At 37.5% G+C, this 20,281-nt stretch overlaps 1 protein-coding gene across 1 annotated transcript; it reads left to right on the top strand.

Moving 5' to 3' along the window:
* The first annotated feature begins 3,449 nt into the window (after positions 1-3,449).
* Positions 3,450-18,441, top strand: tesk1a (testis associated actin remodelling kinase 1a). Its single transcript, XM_079615636.1, has 11 exons — positions 3,450-3,605; positions 4,074-4,618; positions 8,105-8,226; positions 11,561-11,609; positions 11,698-11,844; positions 12,851-12,933; positions 13,124-13,214; positions 13,302-13,385; positions 14,030-14,116; positions 14,271-14,367; positions 14,899-18,441. Exons 2-11 carry the CDS (start codon positions 4,454-4,456, stop codon positions 15,942-15,944), a joined length of 1,971 nt encoding a protein of 656 aa, XP_079471762.1. The 5' UTR covers positions 3,450-3,605; positions 4,074-4,453; the 3' UTR covers positions 15,945-18,441.
* Positions 18,442-20,281: the final 1,840 nt, after the last annotated feature.

The raw sequence follows: 20,281 nt of genomic DNA, 5'->3' as shown, positions 1-20,281 counted from the left end.
GAAGATTGGACACACTTAACAGATTTTATGGTTATGTCTTTTATTTTGATTTGTTATATTATGTTTATTCTAGCTGAGCATATACTGTAGGCTATTTTCATTTATTTAAAATAAATGTACAGGAAAATATTATGGAATTAATTTAGTAAATGATTAACACATGTACACATGTATACACATGTACACATATGCATGAACTTGATACATGTTGCAGATATGTTTTACTATCCACAGCCAAATGCCTTTCAACTTGTGTGTGCAAAATTCAGAAATAATTGAAAGTGCAGCCAGTAGTACAAATAGAGACATTTTTGTGAATACAAATGTTTTCTTTTTTGTCAAATAGATATGTTGTTCTGCACACACTATTCCTTGGTTGTGTGTGTGTGTGTGTGTGTGTGTGTGTGTGTGTGTGTGTGTGTGTGTGTGTGTGTGTGTGTGTGTGTGTGTGTGTGTGTGTGTGTGTGTGTGTGTGTGTGTGTGTGTGTGTGTGTGTGTGTGTGTGTGTGTGTGTGTGTGTGTGTGTGTGTGTGTGTGAGTGAAATGCTTGAAAACCACGAAAAGAAAGTCTCAAAATCCAAATAAAATCAAATAAGATGGATTCAGAAAAGACGTCAATGAATGCACGTGTGTCACCTGATCCACAAATGCACATCTTTGTTACATGCGCAATGATACACTGATACAAAAAGAAAAGTTAGGATTTTCATACACAAAAATGGTTTTAAGTCAGTTATTTATATCTTTACTGTAGTGTTTCAGTAGGAAATCTGCGGCAGCGTCTACAAAACACTTGAAGAAACTTGCAAAGCTACTGTTAAAAGTTTTAGGCACTTGTGTAACAGTTCTTCTGGGTTTAGACGGTATCAGGTTTTTTTTCTGTTTCTTCATGTAATCACAGATGGACATGATGATGGTTGGTGAGATCAGAACTCCGTGTGGAGAGTTATTGTAGTTGTATTGTGGTCACCAAATAAGCAAGTAATACCGCCAAACACAAATATTTCCAGGGCTTGGGAGCCTTGCAAGTCAGCCTGCCAGACACTAAGCCTCTGTGGTAATCATTAGAGAAACTTAGGACCATTTTGAGACTGTCCCTAAGCAAGTAATACCACCAGACACTAAGCTGTCTGAAGAAAGAACAGGGAAACTTTGTGGCTTAAACCACGAATGCAGAAAGATTTCCTCCAAACCAAGAAAGGAGGTCGGATTATGACTTTGAACTTCCCTGCTGAAAATTCCAGCATAAACCTGCATGAGTTCCATGTTGGTCCAGGCTGGTTGAAGCTGGTATAGTGCTGGTCTAGCTGATGATCCAGCATAGTCATCCTGTTTTCAAGCTAAACTGGTCCACCAGCCCTCCTCCTGCTTGTCCCAGCATGCAAACATATATTGTGCTAGTGACCATGCTTTGCTAGATTTCCCCCACTGTCTTTGTAATAAGCTATAAGATTTGACAGTTCCAAACAGTAAGGTCAGAAATACCGGGAAAATTCCAGCATTATCCTCAGTTAACTTTTATGAAGCCACTTCCCTTCCCTTGCTTGAGAACAGTATGACTAGATCAGCACTAACCAGCCTTGAACTAACATGGAATTCATGATGGTTTATCCTGGATTTTTCAGCAGGATTGGCTCAGTGTTATTTTTCCCGCCTTGTTTCTTTGTTCCATTTATATGATTTAGAATTACAACAGTCTTTTTGTTGTGATGAACAAAAATCCATGTCGCACTCAGGGTGGAAGTACACTAACTAGCCTGCAGGAAAGAGATCGCGTAATTCCCATAAGGTTATGAAAACATTTCTGAAAGTTCTTGGAATGGTCAAAAGTTTTTTTTTTTTTTGGGCTATGCAAACATTAAGGGAACAACGAATTAAGGTGTGTGTGTGTGTGTGTGTGTGTGTGTGTGTGTGTGTGTGTGTGTGTGTGTGTGTGTGTGTGTGTGTGTGTGTGTGTGTGTGTGTGTGTGTGTGTGTGTGTGTTTTGTACCATTCCACATTCCAATGAAGTAAAAAAAAAAAAATTACAAATGCAAAATGCTAAATTAATTGGTCTAAAATGACTGAACAATACCAGGGGAGTTAAATATTACCATTAAAAAAAATGTTTTCAAAAATCTTTTCCATACTTATCTGGGTATCAACTGAGGCTTTACACATTATGGTATAGCCTATAGCACACAGAATATATTTATGAGTAAAATTTTGTCTTAAAATACTTCTGTAAAATATATTGAACCTATTTTCCAAATCTCTTACAAACGTATCAAATAAACTAAAGCCCGTGTAGAGCAAAAGGTCAATAGCTCCAAGACCAATCATTTTTTAATTGAACTTTCAAAATGGCAGAATTCAAAAAGGTAAGTTCTTGACACATTTTCACATTTTGTAAGTATAAATTGAAACACAACAATTATATATATATAAGAACTTAATTAAAGGGCAGAAAGTGAAGTCTACATTTATCTCTGCTGCCTCCTATTGATGAACCATGGCAGATTCAGGCTTTTGGTCATCTTTTTCATCTGAAAGTGAAAGGTTATGCAAGTAAAATTAAAAAGCCATATTTTATTTCAAAACATTAATAATAATGTTGTTTTGGTGTAGTTTTGTTTTAATATAATCGCTTATTGATGACGTTTTGTTAATTTCTAACGAAAAACTTGAGTAGCTTAAATTTACGCTTATAGGGCCTAGCAAGCCTATAAGAAAACACTTCAACTATGCTATAGGCCTATATTATTTCAGTTTAAACGTATGGACAAATGTATTGGTCTGAACATTTGAATAATGACACTGAAGACAAAGCAATAATTTGTCAATTATTTTGGAACAATCATTTAGTCTGATTTAACTTAAATGGTAGGCTAAAAGTGTCTTCAGGTGAGAGGATTTCACCAGAATGTCAGAAGCACATGAATTGCACAACAGTGGCCAAATTGATAATACTTTAGTTTCATTTAAAATAATGGGTCAGTGGCCTTTTTAAGTACTGCAGTGCTGACTCACGACGACGATGATATCATCCACGGTCACTGTCTGCATGTTATTAACGTTGCATTGTGAATTGAAATGTAAAAGTGACATCATTGTTCAGCAACGCCAGCGCACTGGCCGCTCATTGGCTTTAATGCTTGATTGACGTATAATACGGCCAATCAGAAGCCCAAATACGAATGCTCATATCAAGAATAAAGGCAAATGTAAACTTATTCTTGTTGTGTAAATATTGGCTAAAATGCTTAAAATGCTTTCGAACTCGATTAAGCTAAGATGTCCATGACTTGCAGCCCGTGACGTCCCATTGTTGTACTGTCATTCTCCTGAAAGTAGCCTACCTAAATAGTGCAGAATCACACTGGCCTACGTTGGAGCATTTACTGCGCAAGTGCGCATGCTCGACGCGCAATGTCCAGCCTCGCCAAGACCTGCCCCTATTCTTCACCAATGAACGGAACGGGCAAATTTACAAGCGGCATAAGCACTATGGCCGAGACGGACAGTGACAGCTTGCGAACGAGATGTTGACAAAACATTGAAGATCTGCTAAATGCAACGTTGGTCCCCAAACGAGAAAGTCTTTTCTTCGATCTTACTGAAATCAGGTACAGTGCCATACCGTATTCTGTGGCAGCCGCATGGGCCCGGCTACGTGCATGCCATCCTTGGTTGCATGTGCACAGTTAAAGATGCTTTTATTATAAATTCGCATGTCTTATAGAAAATAATATTCAGCTTAGTCTGTAAAACGGTGTCGCTTTAAAAGTCGATAAAGGCGAAACATAAATTGCATTCAGAGCAAGCCCTGGCATAGCGGTCAGAAACAATCCGCAATGGATTCTCTGTAGCCAGGCTTGACAGATGGTGCGGACACACCGCATTTACTGCTATTGGAATTGTTTTGCTGTATTCTTATTTTGCTTGCAATCAGATTTTTCTATAGCCTACTGCTCGTGCTGCCTCTCTCCATCATTTTACTCGTTCTGTCGCCAATCAGCACATTGCCTATTTTTTATTTATTTTTAAAGGAGCAATGATACATTACTCATTTTAAAACCTTTTTTTTTTTGCAGGATTTATTTGTAAAAGCTGTTCGGAGTGAAACTACAGATATTGGGGAGGCTATATCTGGAACTGCGAGCGATAACGCACAACCTCTTTGGAGTAAAGACTGATTTAACGACCGGAATATAGGAATATGAAACATGGCAACCGCATCAATCGCGAAACAGCCCGAGCGCACTCTCATCACGTGCAATTATTTGCCCTTTTTGGAGAATATTTAATCGAGTAGTTCTATGTGGTAGGCTACTCGGTATTTCACGTCCTTTTATTAATCATTGAGCTGCTTTTTTAAGTGATTATTTGTAGTCCATCTCACTCGGGATATGGATATTTGGACTTTGGATATTTGGCTGCGTTGAAGGGACCCGCTGCCTCCCTGTCCATCATAATGGATCAAGATGAAAACCAAGAACCTTTTCATGCCCTTTACGGGCCCAACCGGATGCGGCCGTCATCGTACCGGGCACTGCGAAGTGCGGTGTCCAGCCTTGCACGAATCGACGATTTTTTCTGTGAAAAAATCGGTTCTGGGTTCTTCTCAGAAGTCTTTAAGGTAACCTTTCCTCTTTTTATCCACAAACGTTTATCCACTGTCATACTGCAGTGGTCATGCCTGATAGATTGGTTGCACCTTTTGATGACTTTAAGTTTGGGATAAAAGCAGGGGAGTTTGCATGATTTGAACAGTCCATGGATGGATACCATGCATAATTATGATCATTAACAAAGTTCAAAGTTCTAGCGAAATAAATTAAAAATAGCATTGATTGTATAGTTTTTAACGGATATTCACACTTATCAACTTAAAATTTTTAATGTTTATGATCATTATAATTATTATTATTTTGTGTCTACCAATAAATGGCACTATTTGGTGTGTCTCTAGCACCCAAGAGTGGTATTCACTAGTAACTTTTATAAAGAAAAATATTTTTATTTAAAAAATATTTTTTATTATATTGTGAGAAATATTAATTAGTAATTTGTATTATTATTATTATTGTTATTAGTAACAGCAACTATAATATGAATAATAATTCATAATTAATATTAAGTTTTTATGTTTTAGTTTTATGATCATTTAAATATTATGCCAAAAAAATGTCTGTGCGTTTAAACAAATATATAGGTCCTAAAGTCTCATGAACTACAATGTATAATAGCATCAGTTATCACTGCTTCTCGATAATCATGTGTTGTATATAGAACAGTGTCAAACGTGTCCATGTTAAGAGCAACGGTTTCTGTGATTAATGATAAGACAGGACGGTTCCACTCGACAGCATAATCAGATTATCAACCTGCCCTAATCTGTCTGCCTCATCACAGAGGGGTATGTGTGTTTATTGGCCCATGTCTTTTGCTTCTATCAACAGTTGGTGGCTCTGATTTTCTTCTTGATAGTGAATGATGAAAAATATTGTGGGTTATTTGTTGAAAATAATTTTGTTTTGCTGCGATTATTTATCACAACTTAAAATCCAACATTGTTTTCAACTTTAAAAAGCATGTGTTAAAATATTAAGTTTAGTTAAGTTGGATATTTAAGTTATCTCAACAAATTGTAAGTTGTTATAACTAATCGCAGCCACATTTTTTACAGTGTAAGTGAAACCAAGACCAAAACTGACTGTCATGAAGTTCAAAGTCAAACTATCCCAAATTTAATAATTTAAAAAAATAGTAGTAATACATAAATAAATAATATTAATACATAATAACTTACAGTATTACATAATATTACATCTATATAATACTTGTTGTTTATTCTTAATTAGTGGTTAGTTACATCAGTATTACAGCTTTTTTGCAGTACCGCAGATATGTGGGCATAACTAATAACTTCTGAGATCTGAAAATATTACCAATTTTTTTGATCTCTATAAATAAAGAAAAACAGATTTTTTTGGCACACATTTTTTAATATGTTGTCTTACAGTAGACAACTAAAACTTTGCAGAAAGCTGAGCATTTAACTTTTAATACATGTAATGTTTCATGAAAGTGGTTTGTGCCATCTTAAGGAAACTGCCATGTGTCTTTTTTCCTTTTACGATGTCACCATTAATTTAAATTTATTTGGAACAAAATGGTGTCATAGAAGAACTTTGTCTGACTGACAAATGACTCTTTGTTAAGTATGAAATATGAATGTACTGTTTGTTGGCATACGGTTCACAACTTGTTATAAATCAGTTCGATATCTGATTTCTAAACGTGGGATGATGTATGCTGTGGTGTTTGGTGATGGATCATGTGTGGGAGTGGGTGAAGCCCATGTTAAGTTTTGCATGTGACGTCATTGTCATGATATCCGGGATTCCAGCTGGTTCGTTGGGATGACGGGAAATCCAGAAAGCCTATTAGTGCCTAATGACTATTAATACTCAGCATACTGCCCTGGATCTCTGCCTTACTCTCTCACAAGAAGACAAACCAAAAAGCCATATTTACTTAAAGGTGCATTAAGCAACTTTTCATGTTAAAAATACCCGTTTTCTAACCCATACATGCTTAAACAATTGCCTGGTGGGCTGAATGAGCCCTTCTCTGATCACTGAGATTGTCTCTATAATCCTGTAAAGTAAAATAAATAAGAGGGATTCGGGCCGGAATTTTAGACTGGGCGTGACGTCATGCGCGTTCACGGCGCGCTCACATAGCTATGTCTGGCAGGTTTGTGTATTCGCCGGCATTCTCCGTAGAAGATGGCTTGTAAGAGACCTGCTTGTAGTTCATTTCAAACACCAACACAAACTCCACGTAAGATAAAAAAAAGAAAACTTTTGTCTAGTGCGTGCACATCTCTGGCTGCAGTTTCGCTTGCCGCCAGAGGTGGCATAGTTCTGCAAAAACTCAGAATATTGCGCTATGCACCTTTAAAGACAACTATTGTATTATTGTGCATACAAATCCCAGCTTCCCCAGTCATTCATTCAACATCATTGTCATAGATTCTCTATCCTCAACTCCTATATTTTCCTCATTTTAATTGACATGCTTCAGAGTAATTCCGTTTTTTTTTAGGCCCAGAAAAAGCTTTAGATACTCTAGCACAAATGTGTATAGACTGCATCCTCAATTAGAGCTTGACTAAATGGCATGATCCATCAAGCACTTATGCTGTTGTGAAGACCCGCTGTGGAAGTTTTTACATTATAATATAATAATTATATTATAATAGAATATTTTTATGTCTATGTTTGCTATGTATCCATGATTTTCATGAGAATATGTAAAGAATGAGATATAAGCAAAGATAGAGATGCTTGTTGATATTGATTAACAAAATTATTAGTTGTTATTTTCACTGAAAAAGATGTGGTATGGGATTTTGAGTCAGGAAATCAATTTATAGATTTAACTCCTGTATTGGAGAGTATATATAAGCTGTGTTCAGTATATTGCAATAATATAAATCAAATCATTGACAAAAATGATCTTCTTTGGAAAAAATACATTATTAATATATACTACCTTACCTTAGTTTGACCAAAGAAAACTAAATGTTGTCACCTGCAGAGGAGCCCAAACCGTTTACTACAAAGGGACAAAAATCAAACTTGTGTAAGCACCATGGCCTGAAAGTATATTTTGCATTATATCCAACTATATTATAATAATATTGACATTTTTTACAAAAATGTTAACACAAAAATATTAATTAAATCTAAAAGAAAGTTATGCTTCATTGGCATGTTTTTTTTCCCCACCCTCATTTGAAATGGCATGGTGGGACAAATCAAAGATCATGGACCATGGTTTGGGAATTTCTGGTCTACTATGTGTATCATACAAAATATTAAATTGTATAAGTGTCACTGAATCAGTGGATCAGGTATTCCATAGTGGATAGTGATACCAGAATTGTTTTTATCTTGTGGGGACATTTTTTGGTCCCCCATGAGAAAAAAAACTACTTACAAATCATTCAAAATTATATTTTTTGAAAAAGAAAAAATGCAGAAAGTTTTCTGTGATGGGTAGGTTTAAGGTTAGGGGATAGAATATACAATCATTATGTCTGTGTGTTCTGCAGGTTCAGCACAGGATCACAGGGCAGGTGATGGCTCTGAAGATGAACACAATGGCCAGTAACAAAGCCAACATGCTGAGAGAGGTGCAACTCATGAACCGCCTTTGCCACCCCAACATCCTCAGGTGTGGCACTCACCTTTTTTCCCTTTTAAAAAAATGTTTTGTTATCCAAAATACGAAAAACTTCTCTCTGGATGCATGGAATTAAGGCTGGGTGTTATGAAAAAATTATCGTATATCGACAATGTCGAGTATCATGATGTCCATTATAATTGTCAGTTATCGGATGATCATCGACAATATCTGGAAAAAATGACAAATATATTTCACATTCTCCCATAGTTACCATATACATATTTATTCACATGCAATAGCATGGATTAAATATCTTCTACAGGCTAGGCTAGTAGTTAGTAGTGTTAGGAATAGAAAATCAATTCCAATTATGTAAGGTCAGAAATTGATAATAATTGCACACATTACTACACACAAAATACACACAAAATTATGTCAAAATATCCCCGAAAAACAGTCAGTTTTGTCAAAATATAACCGTAAACAGTCGCTTTTGTTAAAATATCCCCGTTAACAGTAGGTTTACAGGAAAAACAACTTACAGGGAAAACTAGAACAAAGAAAACAAGTCCATGAAAGTGAAACTAACTGAACATAATCGTAACAGAACGCCCCCTCCAGGAAGGCATGGCCTCGCACCGTAAAAAAAAGAGGAGGTGGTTTCGGAGGTGGACGAGGGACTGGTGAAGGAGGAAGCCCCGGTGGAAGGAACGATGGTGACAATGATGGTGGTAGGAATCAAGGAGGCAAAGATCCAGAGCACAGTCAGGATGAAGGCCCATGGCGGAGTCGACGGAGGGAGGGGGCATGATGGAGTCTCAACAGACAACATTCAGGGGACGACGGACGGAGAAGCCATTGACAGCGGAGCCCTAGATGCAGATGGAGAGCTGATGGATCCAAGTGACACCGATAGTTCAGGAGACCAAGGCGGAGCCACAGCACTGACCCCACGAGGTGGAACCAGGATGCCAGTGGACTGAGGCGGAGCAAATGAGGGCCGAGGTGGCCCCAAAGGGAGGGCAGAGCCAGACAGAGTCGTAGGGGTGGAGAGACGGAGAGCAGCAAATGTAAGTCCGTGACATAGGAGGGGTGACGTCTGACCCAGGTGGAGCTGGTGGAATGAGGGAGCCGAGGTGGAGTGATGGGCACAGATGTCGGAGGCGAGGGGAACCACTTACTTAGGTCAAGCTAGCAACCGTAAGACTCGAGGGTCATCCACACTGCAATGCGTCAGGGGAAAGATGAGGGGCTTAATAGAACCAACTGAGGTGGGGCTGAAGGGTTAGCTGAATCTGGATGAGGAGGCAAGAGAGCGAGGCTGGGTGGGATTAGCAGTTATGGAAAAGAAGATTCAGGGCTGGAGACACCCGCAGTGATGGTGTCAACACAGTAGATACAGGGCAGGGCTGGGTTGGGAGCATTATCTCTGTTTCCCAATCGATCAGCCATGCTTCTGTGTCCAGCTCCACCAATACTCCCTCTGGTACAGATGTTACCAGCTCACACACCTGGTCAGACTCACTGTGGGGGCTCTGGCGTTGTATCCGTCTTGCAAGATGAAGGCTGGCTGGGCTCTGTGCTCGGCGACATGTCTATGGATGTTGGGTGGGGCTGGATCGCAATGTTCTTATCCACTACTTTGCCAGTGACAAAGGAGGATCCATCCACCCATAGAGCGAAATTGACGTCCTTGTCCAGCCCACACCAGAAACCGTTCATTAAGGAGAGGTCATCACACGTCGCACAGTGGCTGATGTTGATAAACTCCTCCACATAGTCCTCCAAACTACTGCCACCCTGTAAAATAAAAACAATTCCTCCTCTAAGTTCTGGATAGCTTCTAGGCGCAACGGTTACAGCTGCAATGTCCCTATTTGGTCTGGTATTCTGTCATGTTTAGATTCCTAAGAGGATGATGATGGAAGGTTAAGAGGGTTGTCGAAAAGTAACAAGGTTTATTTACTGAAGCAAAGAATTTGAGACAGAGTGCATAGCAAACACCAACAATTCTAGACTAACACAGCAAGGAATGAGGAACTTAAAAACTCAATGATAACAAACTCAATAATGATCAGCTTTGATAATTAAATGAATATCCATGGTAACAGATGCCTGGCAGGAAAACTAGGACAAAGGAAACAGGAAACGGATGATAAACAAACTATAAGTCTTTGAAAGTGAAACTAACTGAACATAATCATGACAGAACGATTCCTAAGTTAACATTGCTATTCATTTTCAATTATTTTTTTATGCAAAAAGATTAAGAAATTGCGGTGCTTTGAATATCTCATACCAATACTCCAATATTCAGTAAAATCCAAAATTGGAGTTAAATCCAATACTCACCTTGAGGTCTTTCTTTCTTTAGGTTTGAAGTTTCCGATGTTGGCAGCTCCGTTTTAGCTTATTAGGAGTGTTATACTTCAAAAATGATTTTTTATTTACTTCTGTTTCTAAATAAATAAAGAAGTAATTTTTATTTTGTTATAAGTGACCTAAAGAGACTTTTGGAACTTAAAGAAAAAAATAACCTTACCGTTTTTCTCATGCAGAACCAATTTGTTTTTAATCCCTGATTTATATATGTACATTGTAGCTTTATTACAAGTTTAAAAACAGCGCTATACAAGTTATAATTAAGGAAAATTAAACTAATGATCATGAAATGTGGCGATAATGCCAAAAAGAAAGAAACAAATAATTTTATGGTAAAATAGGCATTGCTATGTGACATCAACAAGCATTTATCATTCTAACAATAACCACCAGAATGTCCACCTTCACCATGAACTCAAAACTGGGTTCTGTTAAATTGTATTAAACAGATCTTCTCATGAAACAAAATTAATTTTAAACAAATTCGATAAGAATAGTTTTCAACTTATTTGCAACACTTACATACAGTAACAGCAAACCTTTAACGTTTCAATAATTACATTAAACTAACTGAATCACAGGCTATCAATTAGTGCAGTCAAACTCATAATGGGGTGTGTTCCAGTGTATATCAGCTGTGTTGTCTCCGGCAAGGCTTGGGTAGAAGATGTAATCGGATATCGCAATATTTTTTAAGGCAATTATCGATAAAAAAATAAAAATGTATATCGCCCAGCCTAACATGAAATGCTTCCCCACACTACAATGAATTGTTTACTGTTCAATGGCAGCACTACACCAGTTTTTATATTTTGGTATTTACTTGAGTTGTGTGTGGTTGTAAAGTCTGATGAGAATGAGATTGTGGTGGTATATTTTGTGTGTTTGTTAGTTTTATGTATCACATGGGGGAATTATCCGAGGTTAAAAAATGCATATTTACAAAAGGAATGCAAAAAAAAAAATTAAAATCCAATACTCACCTTGAGATCTTTCTTAGGTTTTTGGGTGTATGTGTTCACGAAGGACAGCTTCATGCTCTAACAGAGGTAAGACACTGCACAGAAATCCAGACTACAGGAGTTAATGCACTGTCTGGTTGGTGTGATGATAACTGTAGTGTGACTACATTTACAGTACATAAATGGGGGCAACTTGGAGCAGCTGCTGGACAGCGACATATATCTGTCATGGACTGTGAGGATAGGTCTGTCTCTGGACATTGCAAGAGGGCTGCAATATCTACACAGCAAGGGCATTTTCCACCGAGATCTTACATCTAAGGTACTGACACAATTACAATGCACTGATTTATTCTTTTAACACTACGGTTGCCAACTTCAGCAAAGGAAAATAAGGGACAATCTTGGTTCTTTATGGGAAAAGAATTAACCGTATAAAGGACATTCAAAAATGTTGTATTGTACGTATAGTGTATGCCATTTCAGTGTTTGCAGTTAAGTGTGTCATTTTTTTTTGCCTGAATTAAATGCTAAAATGAATCTCAGACAGCAACCGATTTGTTTTGCTTAACCTATTTGTACAATTTAATTAAATAAAAAAAGGGGTAAACTACAGGTAAAGGTTTTATTTTACTATAGAAAAAAATGCATTGGAAAACAAAAAGCTCACAAAAAAAGCATACATTGACTACAGCATAATCAGTTATTAATATTTCATATGGCATGACAGGCATGACAGCCTGGCCAAAAATGATGTCCACACAATTTGGCATGTTTTATTGTGTTATCACAAATAAAACAATTGGCTCCAAGCACAACTACACAAAATGCTTACAAAATCTTTAATTTTTAAATCTTTTTAATAATTTGAATAAAGGGTGAAGAATTTTTCTATGCCGAACATCACTTTTGGCCACTACTGTGTACAACCCGATCTCATGAAATGCGTATCTATCTATAGCACGCATTGTTTATCGTGCAATTTATATGCAAAAATTAGTTTTTACGTGCATGATACGCATTGTAAACCCCTTGGGTAGGATTAGTGGTGTGGCATTACACGCAATAAAGTGCGTATCATATTCAGGTAGTATCCGCAAAATCCCTTTAAAACTTGGTGGTCAAATAGCATATGTCTATGTGCCTAGACTACACTACTGCTACTTTGATGTCTTAAATAAGGGATGATACCGTATTAATACGGAACAGTTGGCAACTCTAACCAGCACCTATGTCTACTCACTGTGCTTTGCTGTTATTGGACAAAAAAAAGGTTAAGACTGTACAGAATATTAAGATATACACTCTGACACAACATTCTTTTACAGAATTGTCTGGTGCGTTGTGACAATGGTGCTTTTACAGCTGTGGTGGGGGACTTTGGGCTGGCAGAGAAAATCCCTGATTATAGGTCAGTGCATACCTTATCTTACATATAACAGAAATAATACAGATTTATGACACACATTTAACCCAGAAACACAAGCAAAAGTATTACCGGTACACTTATATGGGAAGACTATATTCAGATTGTTATTCCAAATATAACTCAAAATACTGATTGAAGACATGCATGAAATGTTTGTTTTGCTTGTCTACAGTGATGGTGTTGAAAAGCAGCCTTTGGCAGTTGTGGGCTCCCCCTACTGGATGGCTCCAGAAATGTTAAGAGGAGAGCTGTACAATGAGAAGGTATCCTGTCTTTGAAAACTAACAAATCAATGTCCAACTCTGCTCATGTGCTTGTGTAACTTTATTTATGTCATGTTCATACCATAGGCGGATGTCTTTTCATATGGAATAATCCTTTGTGAGATTATTGCTCGAATTGAGGCTGACCCAGATATTCTCCCACGGACAGAGGTACATCATACAGCTGTACAACACCACATGAAACACAGTCAATCATAGAATCATGAAGCTGGTTTATCAGATATAGATCAAGCCTAGAGATTGTGTGAAAAATCACTTAACACTTTTGCTAAATTTAAGTTTAAAGTTGGGGGGGGGGAAAGACGAACATTTTTGTTCAAGACAAAATCTTAAATCTTGTCTGAAAGTCTATTTCTAGTCTATTAGAAAGTCTATTGTTTAGGGTATGATAACAGAAATATTGATATTCAAATTTTTTTTATTGAATTGTATTGATTCTGTATCTGTAAACAAAACGAACTTAATGCAGAAATAATTAGATTTATTTTGGCCTTATGTCACTTACCGGTACTTTTTTTTATAAACATGATGCATGTGCATATGAATAACTATAATGAATCAACATCTAATCTAAATCTGACGTTAAATTGGGCATGACTACTAGAGTGCTGCTCCCTCTGCTGGTCAAGCATATTTCTACAAAATAGATTTTTCATAGTTCATTTCATTTTAGAAAGCAACACGTTGTTCATACTTGAAGTTGAATAAAATAACACAAGTGTGTATTGGTATTCTGTTTGAAGATGCCTGATCACTGTGATACATATGAAATAAAATGTTCTGTTTGACTGTAGGATTTTGGACTGGATGTGGAAGCCTTTGGACATATGGTGGGAGACTGTCCACCTCCATTTCTTCGCATGGCTGTCAATTGCTGCAATGTAAGCTACGTACCCAAACATAAAATAAAACTGTAAATTCAAAAACACATACTGTAGGACTGTAGATCTTTATTAAACTGTTCATGTTATTCACTGAGATTGTTTTTTATGTGTTATTTTATGTTTTTTACGTGTTATTTTATGTCTATGGTAGATGAGTGCAGACAGTCGCCCTGCCTTTTCTGAAATAGTAGTGACACTTGAGAGAAACGAGAGAGAAAGAGTGAAGAGTGAAGTTCCAGTCATCCTAGGTAAGTGTGTTACAAATAACATGGCCAGGAGATCAGTGCGCTAAATCAGTGTAATGAATGATTATTTATAATCATTATTTAAATAAATAAATAATTGCTTTTAAGGCCACGTGCATATATGTTGTGTGTGGGGTCAGTTTATTTATTTTTAAATTAAAGAATTTAATACTTTTATTAATCAAGGATGCATTAAATTGTGATGGTAAAGGCATTTATAATGTTACAAAAGATTTCTGTTTCAAATAAATGCAGTTTTGAAAAAATATATATAAATCAAAAATATTAAGTTGTACTGTTTTAACATTCAAAATAAGAAATGAGAAACTGTGTTTACTGTATTTTTGAACAAATAAAGCTAAAAAAAAAAAAAAAAAACTCTTGCCAACCCCAGACTTTTGAAAGACTGTGTATATTATATGCAAATTTTAAATATATATATATAGTAAATTTACTGGTTTAAACTTGAACTTTTTTTACAACACTTTCTTTACCACTCTTAAAGAAATAATGTCATTGTTGTGGTTTTCTCAGAACCCATTGCCATTGATGTCAGCCCGTATAGGAGAAGAAGCTCGCCATGCTATCCTGGTGACCAGCGCCTGTCCCGTAGTCAGTCAGACGTATTGCCCCCTGCCACATCACCATGTTTAGGCACTCCTGCTCGGGTCAACCCGTTCTCTCTTCGCCAAGACCTCAACGGCGGTCGCATCAAGCTGTTCGACACCCCTAGCAAATCTGTCATCTCTCTTACCTTTACCCTTCCACCACCTCCAGACCCTTGTGCCTCCCCACCACTAAACGGGAGCCCGGGGCTCCGAGGACCCCCTCGAAGGTGTCGGTCCCTGCCGTGCACCCCTGATCTGGGTCGACAGCTACCCTTCCGGGACCAAGAGGACCGGAAAGAGGAAGAGGATGAGAGAAATGAAGAACTGGGAGATGGAATGAAAGAGAAAGAGGCGGAAGGACGGCAAGATGTGGTGGAGGACTCAGGCCTGGTTCTGGACTTAGATATGGTGTCTTTAGAACGGGTAGAAGAGGAGGAGGAAGAGGTGGAGAAGGAGGGCCTGAACCTCACAGAGCCCATGGACTGTAGTAGTTCGCCTGACACAGCAGAAGGAAACGTGTCAGGAAAGCGGCTTATTAGCGGTTCTACTTATTCCCCGTCCTTAAAATCCAACGGTTGGGCTACGCCCATCTCAAACGGACCAACGTTATTACCTCCCCTTCCCCGTTTGGACAACAACAATGGACTGCTGAGGCCTGTGCGGCCGTTTGCATGGGCTAGACTCAAAGGATACCGAGGCCCCGCCCCGGAGCCTTTACAGCCCACTAATGAACAAGACGATGTCATGTCATGTCCGGCCTGTTGTCTGGCTGGGTTCAGCTTCCCTTCCTTGTGCCTGCGTGGACCACCTCCCTCGCACCGTGGACCTCCACGAAGACCTTACAGGAACTTCAACAGAGGGGAAGCGTCTGCAGCCACAGCAAAGGGACTGCTCTGTCGGGGAGCAACGGGTCTGGCTATATCCACTGCAACCTGTGAGCCAGGGTTACCTCTGCCAGAGGCCCAGACCTAAAGATGACCACTGCAACATCTCAGAAACAGCTCAATATTTACAACACAACACAGCCAGGCCCTGATGTCAGTATGGTTATCTTACTGGATGCAGTGTGGGATGAAACATTGAAATAGAGGTATAGTTCACCCAAAAATGAAAACTGTCATTATTTACCTGTACGACTTTCTTTATTCTGTGGAACACTAAAGATGATGTTCAGACTGTGAAAGTCAATCAGGTCCAATGATATTTAATCGTTTGGTCAAAACAATTGAAACGTTCTTCAAAATACAGTTTTACAGAATAAAGAAAGTCTTTTGACATGTGGGTGAGTAAATCATTTTCTAGGGCTACACAGTATATCAAAATAAATTCAATTTTGCGATATGGCTTAGTTTGATTGTCAAATTGTGCAGGCTGCAATTTATTTAAAAAATATATATGCACTACCAGTTTCAGCGGATTGCATTTAAATGAATACAGTGCCATGCTTTACTCTGAAAACAGGCAGTGCATATAGTTATTTTCTGGCAACTTGCCAAAATAAAAGCTTGATGGTTTAACTTTGGAAATAAAGTAACCAAGATGCAAATATTAGTATAATAATTTGATGGTTTTACAATAAAATAAAATATTTTTTTATTAAATACTTTTTGTTTTACAGTACAATAGTATTATTACCATATATTATTTAATAATAATCACAATAAACAAAACCACAAAAACGTGGCCAACGCAAACTTAAGTGGAAAGAGATAAGTTAACTTTATAGTTACTGTCTGATATAGGTTTGAGTAAGTTATTAAAACACCCACATTGATCCCACAAGTTTTCCCAAATTGTTCAGCCCTTAAAAGAATGGTTCACACTCAAAAAAGTTCATCTTTTTAAATAATTATTTTACATTTTCTATGCAGGTGTACTCCCATACAAAATCACCCTTCATTCTAAAATTATTATTATTATTTTAAAGGGGGGGTAAAATACTTAGTTTCAGTCAATCTCATGTTAATCTTGAGTACCTATAGAGTAATAGTGCGTCCTTCATATCTCCAAAAAGTCTTTAGTTTCATCATATTTATAAAATAAAAATACAGCTTTCCGATTCTAACCGGAAAAAGCCGAGGTCCTTGATTCTGGGCGTGGGCGGAGCTATAGAGTCAAGCGGGAGCGCCCGGGAAGGTTTGCTTATTATCGATCGTGGTGCGGTAGGCCATATTACTATATATATATATAGTATTTGGTTTGCAAATCCAGCGACGACCTCGGCCTTGTTAATAAAACATTCGTCACTGAAATGACCAGAACACAAAACCGCACTTGCCACACTCCTTTGCTGTCCCGGAAATACAAACTGCATCCACTGTTCCAGTAACACTGGGTTCTTTGGGAAGCTGAACAAGGTAAACTTTCCCTCACATCCCAAAACACACTTTTTTGGAGACATTCTTAACATCAACCATTCCTATTTAGCGCTGCTGATGATGATTTCCGGTAGTAGCGCGTCGATGCATAGATATTATATAGAGATATATGATGTCTATGCATCGATGAGCGCGGTCTTTCTCTCCTCTGGTCGACGTGTGCGTGAACGCGCTTTTCCGAGAGCAATGCTCATATAAGGAGTTCCACTCTGGTCTACGTCATTAGATCTACGATAGAAAAAAACCAGCCGAAACGTGTTGCAATCCGGAAGTATGATTTTCAGCACAGAAATTCTCTGTTATTCGTTCAAAATAACTTTTCAAACTTTGGCCATTATTAGCATGAGAATCCATCTCTTTAACACTGTAAACAACTCTGAATACATGAAACACCATTGTACCCCCCCTTTAAATATAGAAATGTTCAAATTGCAATATTTTGTGCAGTCCTAGAATTTTTGGGTGAACTATACCTTCAAATGTGTGCATTAGATACACACAAGTTAAAAGTGAGAAATGAAAGGCATGCTGGTACCATAGTGCCAGTTCTTTGTCATGGTATTTTTTTTTTTTTTACTGTAATTCAAAATAACGTAATATCATCACTTTACAATACTGTCTGCTTTTTATTGTGTGCTCTTTTTGGCTCCATAAATGTTTGATTGACTCAAAGCCACTGTTAAAAAAAAGTGTTTGTTATAAGGGTGACCTATGTGAAAATAGTGGCATGTCAAGCATTTTATGTGTATTATCTCATGTATTTATTTATTAGATAAGCATTCCTCTGAAGGACTGAGTGCTCTTCACTTTGCTGTGAGAGTGGACTAGGGTGTGTGACACTGAGTACTGATGTCAGACATTTGTTGATACAAATTTGTGATACACCTGTATGTTTAGATGCAATGTATGCAGTAAATCAGTAATTCTGTAAAATGTACTGTTTAATAGGTTTTCTTTTAATGAAAACTTCCATGTTTTGAGTTTTACACAAATGAAGATGTGTAGGAGTGCCTGTAGAGGATAGCAGGAAACTTTTTTTATCTCCCCCTAGTGGTCAGGAGGACACACTCTTGTTAGATCACTGCTGCTGTTATTTAAAAAAAAAAAAAAAAAACAGATTCCTCTTACATGAGTGATGTTTGAGAACATTTACCTTCATGTTTGATCTAGTTCAGTTTTTTTTTTGTGATGTTCAAGGTATGGAATTGTATTTAAAAAAGTAAAATAGCATCTTGCACAAAGTGTTTCCTGATGCCACTGACATTTACTCATGACAGTTATATGACACCCCCCAACACATATGATCAACAAATCTGCTTTCATATTCAGTCTGCAAAGTTTTTTTGCATTACTTTATGCAGAATCTTAGACGGTCTGTAATGCTGAAGTGCAGATTAAACCTCAAAAATACGTTCACTGAATTTCCTCATGCTTGTGAACGTACATCTGCTTATGTTATAAGATGAGCATAGGAAGTATCTGCATGCTGAGTACTGTACAAAACAGTGATCTGTACATATTAATGCATGACAATAGGCATAAAGCTGTCTAGCGCATTGCAACTTCCCTTCATACTGGCATCAGAAGGGAAGTTGTCTCAATGCGTTTTGTCTTATTCGGATCTGAATTCAGATGAGATATGGATGCAATAAGTGCTCTTGCTTTAAGCAGAAAGTTATATTTATAGTTTGGCGAGTGAAATGTTAAAATGAATTAACTTAAATTCTTGAAAAGTACATTTTCTAATACTAATCTGTGAAGTAACGTATTGGGCTGTAAAAGTCAGAAAGCTGATTATGAAATATCTGATTAATTTATAATTTTCCATGCACGCAAGAGAACTGATCGTGTGTAATATATACAGCACAGACATTCAGAACTTGCCTTCTTTGTGTCAGTGATGAAGTGATGTTATAGCGGATGGGGCATGGATGGATTTGAAAGGTCCATGTTACTGTGTAAAGATTTGTTTCTTTCTAAGAGGGAACCTCTTTCTCTGAAAACAAAGCACTTATCACTATGATTACTGTTATTAGTTCTGGGGAACCGCAGCTTTAATAAATGTCATTGAGTTGTTATTTATGAAAATGTCATGAAATAAAAAACATTGAATGTAGAAAATGTATTTTTTTTTCCCATTAAAACTGATTTGAAATGTTGACAGAAATGGATATAGCTACAGAGCTGAATCATAAAACGGAAATGCATTGTTAAGAGCCATAACCGAGTGGACAGTGCTCATAACCCATAGAAGAGCTGGAATGCAGGTTGCAATCCGGACTGCATGATCCCATTCCCACTCTTCTATACTGTCTGTCAGCAAAATGATTAGACTGGAACAAAACGGACAGAAAATAGGTTTTAATATGGCTGATACATTTTATTCTTCTTCAAATGTAACAATATAACAGACAAAAGTCTGAAAAAACAAGGTATTATCCCAACAGGATGACTCTCAACTTATATTGATTAAAAAAGAAAGAACGTAAATAAAGAAAAACAATCAGATTGACATTTTAATATATAGAAATGTAAAGAATTGTTTTTCTTAGCTTGGATTCTTGCCAGTTCCTCCTGTCTCTCTGCTAATTTCTTTTGCATTTTCTCTTGTTGGTCTACCTGAGATTTACAATGTGGTCCGACCAGACTCTCGTACATTTCATTTGTACAGAGAGTCCAACCCACCAAACCTACTGATTATTTTTTTACACAAAATAAATGTCCTAATTTCTTTGGTTGTACAGGTTATCTGTGCGTTTCAGTTCCAACAATAAGTCTTTTCTATCAAGGCTGGCTAATGCTGAAAGTCGAGTCTGTCCCGTGGTATTTCTGGCATAAGTTTTGCTGAGAGTGTCTGCTCGACAGAAGCAGTGGACACAGGGAGAGTCACCGCTAAACATGACGATCTACAGCTGACACAAGCTCTCACAC

Source organism: Phoxinus phoxinus (genome assembly GCF_949152265.1).
Source record: "Phoxinus phoxinus genome assembly, chromosome: 6".
NCBI classification, from domain to species: Eukaryota; Metazoa; Chordata; class Actinopteri; order Cypriniformes; family Leuciscidae; genus Phoxinus; species Phoxinus phoxinus.
Note: the sequence above shows the minus strand (reverse complement) of the source record. Positions and strands in the feature narration are given on the sequence as shown.